Source organism: Cryptotermes secundus, unplaced genomic scaffold (genome assembly GCF_002891405.2).
Source record: "Cryptotermes secundus unplaced genomic scaffold, Csec_1.0 scaffold454, whole genome shotgun sequence".
Lineage (NCBI taxonomy): Eukaryota > Metazoa > Arthropoda > Insecta > Blattodea > Kalotermitidae > Cryptotermes > Cryptotermes secundus.
The window spans coordinates 1,073,720-1,086,013 of record NW_019729215.1 but is presented as its reverse complement, the minus strand read 5'-3'; the positions used below and the strand labels follow the sequence as shown (position 1 = coordinate 1,086,013).

Sequence of the window (12,294 nt, the reverse complement as noted above, 5' to 3'; positions counted from 1 at the left end):
TCATACTTCTAGACCCAGCCACCCTCAAAAGAACATGCTGTGGATCTGACACTGTCCACTAACTGAGATATGGACTGCAGGGTTTGGGTTACCTTATGGCCGTGCTCATGTCACCCTCCATCCTGCAACCACTGCCCTCTACTTGTGGCCATAATCCTCATGTGCAACCCAGAAGCCACATCTAAAAACACAGCCTGTAAGTGGTCATGACCTTGCCCTGTGTTTGCGAGTGACAACATTGTACAAAGATATTAATTTTTCATGTGAAACCAGAATCCATTCTGGAAATTAATGAGAATAAGTGAAGCAATGGGAAGCATCACCTAAATACTGAAGTTGGTCACTTGGTCACTATTATTACCACTTCAGAAATGAAAATATTTAGGCCTGATACTCATTGGGCAGGTCAGAAATTATATGAAAGAATGAGGTTTACCTTATGCTACAATACATACACCCAGTTTTCCCCCAGACCATGAGCAGAAACCATTTTGAGGCCATCTGCCAAACTCGGCACCTCAGTGACAACAGGCAGCCTATTCAAAATTCAACGTATGAATACTTCCTTCCCTCGTTCACATTGGTTTACAGACCACAAAGAGTTCTCTCTAGATGTACACAATCCCATGAAGAGGTCACCTGCAGTTTAGGGCATATGCACTGTATGAAGATAGATCAAGATATATAAGCAACATGGACATATGTACACCCAACGAGAAAAGTAGGAAGACACAGTTCTAACTCGTCTCCAAAATAATTATTCCTCTGAACCACCATATTTATCAGGATCGTTTTTACAACAATGTGAAATTGTACAAAAACTTGTTACAAAGGAACACAAGAAAGTGTGATGCCATAAGGATGAACAGATGAACTGCACAAGACCCTGCAAGAGAAGTTGAACTCGTGACAAAATTGCAATCATTATTTCTCTGTAGGAAGCATAAAATTCTGGTCTAGTCTGAGAAGGAATGTGGCTAGTGTGTGTGATAGTACGTTTCACTAGTCAAAATCGGCAAACTTGCAAAAGAGAGACAGAAAAACCAGGAAGCATATTGCAATTGAGACCAGTTCATGTGATAACATCCAGCAAAGGGCGCTATGAGGACATAAACAGAACCATCTAGATGGACTAACGGGATTTCAACGCACATGAACTGGAAATATAACTACATCCCATCAAGGAAGGTTCTGTAGGACATGGGCTGCACACAAAACATGTATTGAGGACAGACACATTTGCAAATTCTGCCATATTCCACTGCATAAAGATTCTTGCTTTGAGATATTCCATTCCATGAAGCATGACTGAATCAATTAGATAAGAAATTTCCCACTAAACCGTATTTACTGGGAGAAAGGTCATCGGAACAAATGAAGCAAAAGACAGCCCTAAAAGACAAAAAAACTCAGGGCATAAACAAATGAAAATGTAATGATATAAGTAGTGCTGATGAAAATAATAATAAAAAAAATGTCATCGTAGAGCCTTTATTTAAAAACTATAAAAAGACAATACATTTATTCATTCTTCAACAGAAGACGCAAAAGTTGTACTTGTTTTTTGAACATAATAATGCAGGTTTGAAGAAACTGTCAAGTTTTGTCTGAACAGACAAGTGACTCATCTGCCTTTCTAAATGTCATGTGTATTTTAAAACATGTACTCAACTTTAAACAGCGTTTTTAATATTTTGATTTGGATTAACCACATCTGGATTAACTGTACTCGGACTAGTGAGGGTTTGCTGTACATGCTGGTTTCACACAATTCAGGACTGCAGCATCATCTACAACTTCAAAATGTGAGTAAAGTTGCTGCCAGCTTTGATGAGTTAAATGTTATGTAAAATATCTGGGAACTGGTCCACAAAGTGTTAGGAATGCTAACAAACTGTGAGAACAGACACTCCTGATGCACACCCAAAAGAATTCTCCCTTAACAAAACACTCTCAAATATGATCTCATCTCCAATACAGAACAATGAGCATGACTGCATTTCTGAAGAATGGCCAGCTCATTCAGGCCAACTCAGGGAAATTATTGATGTAACCACTGCTGTGTTAAGGGCCTGCAGTAAAAAAACTTGACATGTGACAGCAGCTTCATAATATTATGTTACAGTTCTTACAGTATGGCTCAGGCTGCCAACATTTGCACAGGGATAATCCAATGAATGTATCAGAAAAAAGAAGAAACATTCCGCTCCAGGACAAAATTTTCAAAACGCATGTTACTCCAGTTATCTTGTGACAACTCACCTGGAAAACGTGTACTGGCTAATTCCTTGAGATCATGGAACATTTGGCACATAAGCGAGGGACAATGCAGGGCTGATGTCGTGATGGCCTCGAAGATGTTCTCCACATACTCCTTAAGATTGGTCAGGTTTGCCTCAATCATTGCAGGATCTCTCACCCTTGCAGGATCTATCTCACATGGTTTGCGTTCCCGGAACACAAGATCTAGTGATGATCGAAGCGTATTGTGCAGGTAATGCAGACCTGCCAATTTCATTGCTTCGTCCATCATCTTCGAGACAAGAGTATTACCGCGGAATATTGTATTGGCATCCCTATATAACACAGAAAGAAAAATAAACAGGAAATGACCAGAGAAACAGAGCTTCATAACCTACTGTTAACTAACATTGTTCCTGAGATGTGGTTCACTGCTCTCACATCTTACAGATATTTTAAAATTCATTCTTGGATTGCATTTCATCCTGTTATCAATGGATGACAGTCTTATGCTCCAATGTGTCTTTCTTTGATGAGAGAATGAATTTTATTTTTGATATATACCAAAAAAGCTCTGTAAATATGACAATGATAGGGCCTTGCTGCCATTTACCTTTTGCACACCACGAGACAATGAGACTGGCTTAGAACTGCCACAGCTGACAAGACAGGCCTCACTACTGATCAATTAGTACAGCATTTCTGTCAATAGATGACATTAACACACGAATATCCAGGGTCAGAGGAGAAAGCTACTTTGAAAGGTACTAAGTGAAACCTCAATTGATTGTTTTCGTTGGGGGTCCTGAAAAAAAAAAAATGATGGTGGCAGGAAAACGATAGATGCGGGGCCTATATAAAATGAATGAAAACGGTCACATTTGCCTATATGTATTAACTAAATAAAAAAACGTACACCAGTGATAATATTTCCACTGTAAAGCCCAATTTGTGTTACTACTTTTTAAAAAAGTCATTAATTTTCATTTGTTTAGTAGCCCCTTTCCTTTTCAAGCTGAATAATAATCTTTCAACATTAACAATGTTCACTTGGTCTCTTTTGGTGATGTCGTGAGGATATGTGAACGCTCTCACTGACTCAAATGCACAAAGTGCTTCCGTAAAACTGGGCACTGGTTCGGACTCGGCTTCATCATCATCATCATCACCACCATCACCTTGCCCTTCCTCCACGCAATTTCTTCAACACACAGCACACCACATGTCGCGAGCTCTTGGTATACAGACATGTAGGCCTCAAAGTCCACGCCGGTGGTGCTTGCCCCCCGCCGAACCCAGTCTTCGGCTTGCGTTACATCATCCTCACCACTTCTGTCCACCTCTGTCACGTCTGGCCCTTCTTGATTATTCACATAGCCACACTTCACAAAACAGTTCTGGATTGTGGACTGGGTCACTTGTTGCCATTCTGAAACAATCAGGTGAATGGTGCACAGGATGTTGATCTTGCCCTTGGCCTCTTTCCCTGCATCCATCAAACATACAACCCTCTGTACTAGCTGCTTCCTGTACACCTGCCTGAAGCACTTGATCACACCCAAATCAAGAGGCTGTATGACACTGGTGCAATTCGGAGGGTAAAAAACCACCTTTACATTCGTCAAAGATGTATCTGGACAATGAGCTGCACAATTATCTATAAAGAGGAGGATTTTCCTGCCTAGTGCACCAAATGACGCATCAAGAGCATGCAGAAAGCCTCTGAAAATCTCTTGATGTCATCCGTGCTTTCGAGTTGGCATAGTAAGTCACAGGTAGCTTCTTTATATTTTTGAAACACCATGGTTTCGTGGACTTTCCAATAACAGTAGTTACACAACTGTCTGACCCATCGCTGTTTGTGCACAGCAGCAACGTGAGTCGCCCCTTCGCACTTTTTCCTCCATGGCAGGCCTCTCCTTTCAATGCCAGCGTTCGGTCTGGCAGGCAGTTGAAAAAGAGGCCCGTTTCATCTGCATTATTTATGTCCCGAGCCTCATAGCCCTCCAGCAGTTCCAGAGTCTTTTGAACCAGAGGTCCGTGGCATTGATGTCCACAGCAGCACTCTCCCCGGCCAATTTCTTAAATACCAGGCCATGGCATTGCTTGAAGCGGGAGATCCAAAAGTTTGAAGCTGAAAATTTCTCGACCCCATTGTTGAAGCTATTTTGAGGGATTTCTCCCGCAGGATGGGCCCATCCACAGGTATGCCTGATGCTCAGGCCTGCTGGTACCAGGCAAAGAGGACATTTTCCAGCTTGCTGTAGGTAGACTCCTTGCCATCTCCCTCTTCTTGGCTGACGTACCACACTTATCAGCCAGCTCTCTGATCTCCCTTTTCTTTGCGATGATCGAATTTAGGGCTGATGGTGGCAGGCCTAGTTGCTTGGCTATGTCAGTCCTCTTCTCTGATGGGGTTTTCCCACCTCTTCTATAATGCACAATTGTTCTTCTAAAGTCTGAACTTTTTTCACAGGAAACGCCATGCGGGAGAAAATTTTTGATGACACTAACAATAATACGAAGCACGTCGAGGATCAAACACGTGATGGACTGTATACTCAACCAGGCGAAATCGCGAACTGAGTTGAGTCACACGATTCACACTAACATACAGGAAAGTTTTCCTAGCTGGAAGGCTCTCGGCATCCCCTTATCGCTCACGCTAATTGTTTTGCAGGTAACAAGTGTTCAAGGTCGCATACCACACATTTTGATGGTACTGCAACTTGTTACACCATGTTTCAAAAACATCAACCGCTTTTACTACTATTACTAACATTTGTGTGGTGTTGCACTTTCTTAAAAACGATCAATGCGGGATTAACATTCGTGGGGACCAAGAATTCCGACTGATAGATGCGGGAAAACGATAAATCGAAGAATGATCAATGCAGGTTTTATTTCCATAGTTTAAATAGGATTTGTTCAGGGACCACAGAAATTGAACGATGGATGTGGGAAAATGATATATCCGGGAATGATAGATCGAGGTTTCACTGTATAGGAATGGCTCGTCTCCCTGGTTCCATGAGATGAAAATGAACTGCTGTGCCTTGCTGTCAATAAACCATATGAGAGCAGGCCACACCCAGTCTTATAGCAAGCCTAAACAGATTTAACTTTGTGTCCACAGCCAAATGGGAATGTGGTGATGGTCTGCATCTGGCATTTCTAGCAACTAGCTCATGGCAGAGCTTCGCAGTCAAATGGGAATGTGGTGATGGTCTGCATCTGGCAGTTCTAGCAACTAGCCCGTGGCAGGGCTTCGCAGTCAAACGGGAAGGTGGTGATGGTCTGCATCTGGCAGTTCTAGCAACTAGCTCATGGCAGGGCTTCACAGTCAAATGATTAAATGCAGCTGCAGGGGCAGACAGAGAGCCATGTGAGGTCTTGAAGGGGTTAGTGCATTATGGGAATACCAAGTACATCACTAGCAAAAAGTGATTAAAATGCAATGGGATATAAGTATGTGAAATGCATGAACAAATTTTGTAATAAAAACTACCAAAAGCCAAAAAAACAATGGACCTGAAATAAATTCCAAAAGGCTAGATATACATTTACACCTCATCAACAAGAAACAGGGCAAAATCATTACACAGACACGTACAATAAACAACTGAAAATATGGTAAAGTTTAAAACTTGAGGGGGGAGGGAAGACTAACTCAGAAGAAGGTATGCTGAAATTAAGAGAACATAAATCTTACGTGACTTTGGAGATTTCCCAGCGTGCCAGAGCGCGAATCATGGGCACAATCTCTCCATAATGCATGAAGACACGAACAAGAGGCTGCGCGGCATCCACCTTGCTTGTTACGATCTCGCCCAAGATGTATGCAGCACTCGACGTAACCGGCTGATAAAATGCAAAGTTAATTTTCAACATGGCCTGGTATTTACACAAACTGCTTGAAGGGACTTATTTTCCTGTCATGGCTGAATAACATTCCACAGCTGCTGCCACATGATGTACAATGGCTCCCTTACAGATACTGAAATCATATCTAACGTTCAGTCAGCATGAAATAAGAGCTACTGACTACAATCTGAATGGTCACAAAAGCGATATGATACTGTTCAGGAATATATCAGTATTCTACACACTTGTTCTAACATACACCAAGGTCACTGCATGTTAAATCGCATGTGATTACACAGTCTTCTGTTTGCAAGTATGGGACACTACAGATACTACAGAGTGGGTCAGACTCAATTAGGCAGTTTTTGATCATTAATAACTAACCAATCCAACAACACACGGGATAATGGGAAAGTGCCTTTTGTTGTCGATAGATGGCAGCATCATACGGTATGCTGTGAACAAGGTCAATACTCTGCCTACTTAGTGCACATCGAGGAAACGTCATGGCCAGTAAACGGTCGTCTATCGAGCAGTGTGTAAAATGTGTGCGCCTTTTCTCAGTTATTAACAATGTATCAGAAGTCCAGCGCAGGATGTTGGAAGACTTTGGACCCCCAGCAGTCCACAGGGACACAATCGTCCGAATAAACAAGCAGTTTGATGAAACTGCCAGTGCTTTGAATCCCAAGCATCCCGGTCAGCCGAGAACTGTCCGAACTGCTGACACACAAGCACGTGTTGCTGCGGAACTGGCATCATCTCCTCAGAAATAGAAGTCTACCCACCGTTTGTCGGCCCTACTGGACATTTCGAGGACAAGTTTGCAGAGAGTTTTGAGTGACATGAAGCTGACGCCATACCATCCACGGCTTATTCATGTTCCTAACGAGGACGACTTCGACAGGCGACTTGAGTTCGCCGAGTTGATGCTGACAAAGTTTCAGAAGAACCCTGACCTTATCTGGAATATTGTCTGGACTGATGAAGCCAAATTTCACACATCAGGATCGGTCAACAGACACAACTGCGCGTTTTGGCGTCCAGAGAACCCCAGTGCCACCATTGAATACGATTTCCAGTCCCTGGGAGTGATGGTGTAGGGCGGCGTAACGTACGAAGGACTGATTGGCCCGTTCTTCCTTGAAGGTTGCATCACGGGGAAAACCTACCTAAAGTTCCTGAGGGAAAGTGTCATCCCAGAACTTCAGAGGAGAGAGAACTGATGAACTGTGGTGGTAGCAAGATGGGGCCCCATCACACTTCGCCAATATTGTTCGGGCGTTCTTGCATCAAGTTTTTCCTCAATGCTGGATTGGCCGTTGAGGGCCTGTGGAGTGGCCAGCCTGATCACCCAACATCACCCAACCAGACTTTTTCCTTTGGCGTTACCTCAAAGACAAGGTGTATGCTAATCCCACTGACAGTGTGAAACATCTGCATGAGGTGATTGTTCAGGAGTTCAATAAAGTTCCGGTGAATATGTGTAGAAAGGCATGTGAAAATGTTGCTTTGCGTCTGCAAGCCTGCGTTGACTTAGGTGGTGCCCAGGTTGACCAGCATCTTGTAAATCGATGACTTATGTGTGTGTGATTCCATTTTTGTAACCATTGCAATTGTTAACATTTATCAATAAAAATAACATCTAATCAAAAACTGCCTAATTGAGTCTGGCTATCCCTGTAAGAGGCTGTGAAGAACCATTGGGTTGTGAGACACTGAGGGTCCTACATTATCTAGGCAATTGGCTCGAAGATGGCGGTAAGGTTGCCAGCCTTACGCGCTGGCTGTGCTTTATTCCCCAGGAAAATTGTTTAATTAATTCCTGGTACTCATTTCTGTTATAGGCTGAGTTGATCCCAGGGCCACAGTGTGGCTGGAAGGTTTATGTCAATTGAAAAAATCCAATGACCTCATTGGGACTAGAATTGAGAGTGAAAGTTAAGAAATTCTTAATAGGTGGGGAAATGCACTGGTAACAGAATACAACTTGTTCAATATGAAATAAAAGAATTTGGAATGAGATTAACAGAGAGTTTTGTCAACAAAGGATCCAATATAGACTTCTGTCAACATGCTTATTACACAAATAACAACACAAAATACTTTGAAGTGTTACTGAATAAAATAAAAAAATAATAAGTTAGCCAAATTCTTCATAACAATTACTACCGTAAGATTATCTTCAGAGATGTGATGCCAAGCAGCTTGGCAAACAGGCAGCCATGTTTCAGAGAGGCCTGCTACTTCACGTTCAGATCTCCACTGAAACACCGGTGCTCATCTACCAAACTGAAAGGAGTCACATCTAGATGAAAACTGTCACGACTCAGACTGCACAGTCTCACCTCAATCTGTGTGCTCTGCAGGATGAGTTGCCGGAGAGGGTCATACACGTGACTAGAGAAGACATGGTCGGCTGTGTAGTGGATGTTGAGCCGCAGTGTGCCCAGACTGTCCTGATGTGTACCAGGAGGAAAACCGGAGTTGCCAGGTGACCTACTGTAAGAATGGTTCTTATGTGATCTTGGCTGGAGGAAATACCTGCAACATGGCCATGAAGAAACTGCATTATTGACGTTATTCGGATCTTCAAAGTTCTGCAAACACCGAATCAGTTCACATAACCAACTAACTCCAGTGACCACAATCCTTTTTGAGAATTTAAGAGTCACTTAGTCAAGAAAGTCCACACCTCTTACAGAACCCGAAGGCTACAAATGAAGCTGCTGTTGGCCCATTACTAAAGCACACGCTTCAACCCCATTCTTTAAGATCCATTGAGTTTCCAAGTTGTCTATTGTCTTCAGAGTTCCAGACCAAAGTTTTCATGCATTTATTTGTTAACAGCTCCCATGCATTCTATAAGTCCTGCCCATCTCATTCTCCTTGATTTGATCACCCTAGTAATATTTGGTTAAGAGTACAACTTATGAAGCCCCTCATTATGCAGTTTTCTCCAACCTTCTGTCACTTCATCTCTCTTTGGTCCAAATATTCTCCTCAGCACCCTGTTCTCAAACACCCTCAGTCTGTGTTCCTCCCTTAATGTCAGAGGCCAAGTTTCACACCCATACAGAGCCACAGCAAAAATCAGAGTCTTTTAAATTTTTATCTTCAGGTCCCTACAGGATGGACAGGAAGATTAAGAGATGAATATGTTGTGATGTGTCCAAAGCCCAGTGCTAAGTACATGTATGCCATCTGACTCCTCCTGGTTTCTTGTTTGGCTCAATCTTCAACCGTAGGGATGGATGTGGTAAGCCCCACTGAAACGCTGGTTCACTTTTACTAGCCTACATAGTTACATCCCAAAAGGCAGAACACCTCACATTCACAGGCATGAGGACCTCAAATCCGACACCATCTTCACGGGGGGGGGGCAGAGCTATTACCTCTCATTCCCCTAATTACCTGTCACAATGTTCTTGTTTCCCTGAAATAGCTGAAGGCCACCAGATAACCCAACTCTTATTCCTTCTGCAAGATCTATGAATCCACTTCCTCCTTCCATCTCACACTCAACCTGAAGATGGAAACTACAGCATACACTGAAACAGCTTCAACTTGTGATGCAAACAGCAGACACATTATTTACAGACAAAAAGAAAACTCCGTGGCCTGTAGTCTGCAAATGAACTATATGACTGAGCGACCACCACTTGTCAATGAAGTTAGTGCCAACTTCTGCTGATAGAGGGTGTCACACTGTCAGCACAACGGTTCCTCACGGCCGTTACTCTGGTTTTCTAGACCAGAGCTGCTATTTCCTTGAAATAGCTCCTCAATTATCCTCATGAGGCTAAGTGGACCCCATTCCAGACCCAATACTTCTCAGAAAATCTGGTAGTGCCGGGAATCAAACCCGGACCGGACCAGTTCTCTTTATATAACACTAAAACCAACAAAACGTTTATCCAGTCAGTGGCAACTACTGTGGCCTCTGAACCCTTACGCTGTGTGCGCATGCGCATATAGCATCACAGCCTTGTCAACTGACATGAGAATGTAACATGAAACAGGGGACACTATGAACTGCCAGTTATTAACTTGCACACACAATCCTAAAATAGATACTGAAATATTAACTCCCAAGACCAGAAATACCCTTAAAACAAAGTCAAGACTAATTGGATTTCATGGTGTTGCAGTGGTAGCCATCTTCTGCAATGTGACACAGTGTAGCCTGATAGAAGTTCACTAACATTTCACAGCAGCACGGTGCCCATGTCTTCCGGATCACAGAATAACCCAAGCAAGTGACAAGCAGGAAGCATGGATCAAGCAGAACTCTGGCGTACTCTCTGACCCTAAGGTGGAGATGGCAGATTTGTCTGAAATATCAGTGAGCTTCCAAGGGGCTACAGAGGATCATTTCTGCAAGGGAAAAATTCAATTCTGAAATACCTAGAAGAGGTCATCTGACACTGACACCAGGCTTTATGTATATCAACTGCAATCCTAAGTACTGCGAAAAGTAATGTCAGTGATTTCATTGTGAAGTGACTATACGTCGCAGCGCGCTTACACCGGTTGGGATCGGTGGAGGGGGAAGTCACCTTATGAACGCGCAGTGGCTTAGTCGTCTCCGAACTTCGTGAGAGTGACCAAAGGCTTTTCCGTGAAACTCGTTTTTGTCTCCCGTGCAAGCCGCAATGCAGCGTTCCTTGGAACAAAGGATTGCCATCAAGTTTTGTGTGAAACTTGGCAAGTCTGCAGTGGAAACTTTTCCCATGATAAAGACGGCCTTCGGTGATGATTGTCTGTCGGAACGTCAGGTCTACCGGTGGCACAAGGTCTTTTTAGAAGGCCGTGAAGAGGTCGGCGATGAAGCCCGCGCTGGACGGCCATCAACAAGCACCACCGACGAAAATGTGACGCGTGTGAGAGAACTTTTGAACTCAGACCGTCGTTTGAGTGTTCGTTTAATGGCACAGACATTAAACATTCCAAAAAGTACCGTTCACGAGATTGTGACGAACAATCTGCAGATGCGAAAAGTGTGCGCAAAGCTGGTGCCCAAAGTGACAATGCGCCAGCCCACACCGCCTTCCTCGTGACCCACTTCCTGACCGATTCAAAGGTGCCAACGGTTCCCCAGCCGCCCTACAGTCCTGACGTGGCTCCCCCAGACTTCTTTTTGTTTCCGCGCTTGAAAACTCCTATGAAAGGACATCATTTTGGGACAGTTGACGAAGTCAAAGAGGCTTGCACCAAGACTCTAAAGGACATTCCGGAGGAGGCCTACCATGACGCCTTCGATGCCTGGAAATCTCGCTGGAAGCGATGTATCGACGCAGAAGGAGCCTATTTTGAAGCCTTTTAATGTGTTGCACCGATCTAATCAATAAATGTTTTTTAATCGACTCACTGACATTACTTTTCGGACAAACCCTGTATGTACCACATTCTTTAGCATTAAGAATTCCACACTTTTCCCACAGTGTGTTTATGGGTTTTGTGGATCCTAACAAGAAACAGTGGCTTTCACACATGCAGAGCTCACCACTTATTGCTGGCTGCAAACTGTTGCTGCTGAAGGCCTCTGAGGGGGATCTTCACTTCTCCAAGGAACATGTTGTCAGCCATTCCAGGCGAGTCATGCCACAGAGTGATCCTCAATTCGCTGAACTCCACATCTTGCTCATGCTGCAGGCTGTATGTGTCCCGATCATGGTTCTGGCCGCGGCTGTTCGGAAGCTGCAGCAACAACATAACAGACTGACCAACTCTTCTTACTTACCCATGTCTATTTCACAATGGCACCAACAGCTCAAATTATATAGCGTAATGTATTTGGCTGAGGCACTATGCTACAAGCCAGAAGGTAGCAGATTCAATGCCCGATGAGGTCACTGGATTTTTCAGTTGACCTAATCCTTCCAGCTGCATTATGGACTTATGGTCGACTCAGCCTCCAACAGAAATGAGTACCAGGAATCTTAGGGCAGGTAAAGGGCATGTCAGGCTAACAACCTCAATGGCATGTGGGAGCCGACTGTCTAGAAAATGTGGCAGCCTTGTCTCACAACCATATGGGCCTCTATGAACTGTTACAGGGATAGATTTACCTTTATTCACCTTACCAAATGTTACGATGACTGCTTAATAAAGACTCCCACTTTTAAAGTCCAAATACTCCCCCGAACACCCTGAATCTGTGTTCTTCCCTTAATGTGAGAGACCAAG

General features: G+C 43.6%; 1 protein-coding gene across 4 annotated transcripts in view; it reads right to left on the bottom strand.

The window, feature by feature from the left end:
* The window catches only part of LOC111865481 (GTPase-activating protein), a 34,730-nt gene that overhangs the window by 11,260 nt on the left and 11,176 nt on the right, over positions 1-12,294 (bottom strand). For all 4 annotated transcript variants that reach the window (XM_033751847.1, XM_023853567.2, XM_023853566.2 and 1 more), the window contains exons 6-9: positions 11,612-11,805; positions 8,454-8,649; positions 5,954-6,102; positions 2,263-2,576 (exon numbers count right to left, since the gene is read on the bottom strand). In XM_033751847.1, the coding sequence (XP_033607738.1) occupies positions 2,263-2,576; positions 5,954-6,102; positions 8,454-8,649; positions 11,612-11,805 (853 nt within the window). The remainder of the gene's footprint in view (positions 1-2,262; positions 2,577-5,953; positions 6,103-8,453; positions 8,650-11,611; positions 11,806-12,294) is intronic.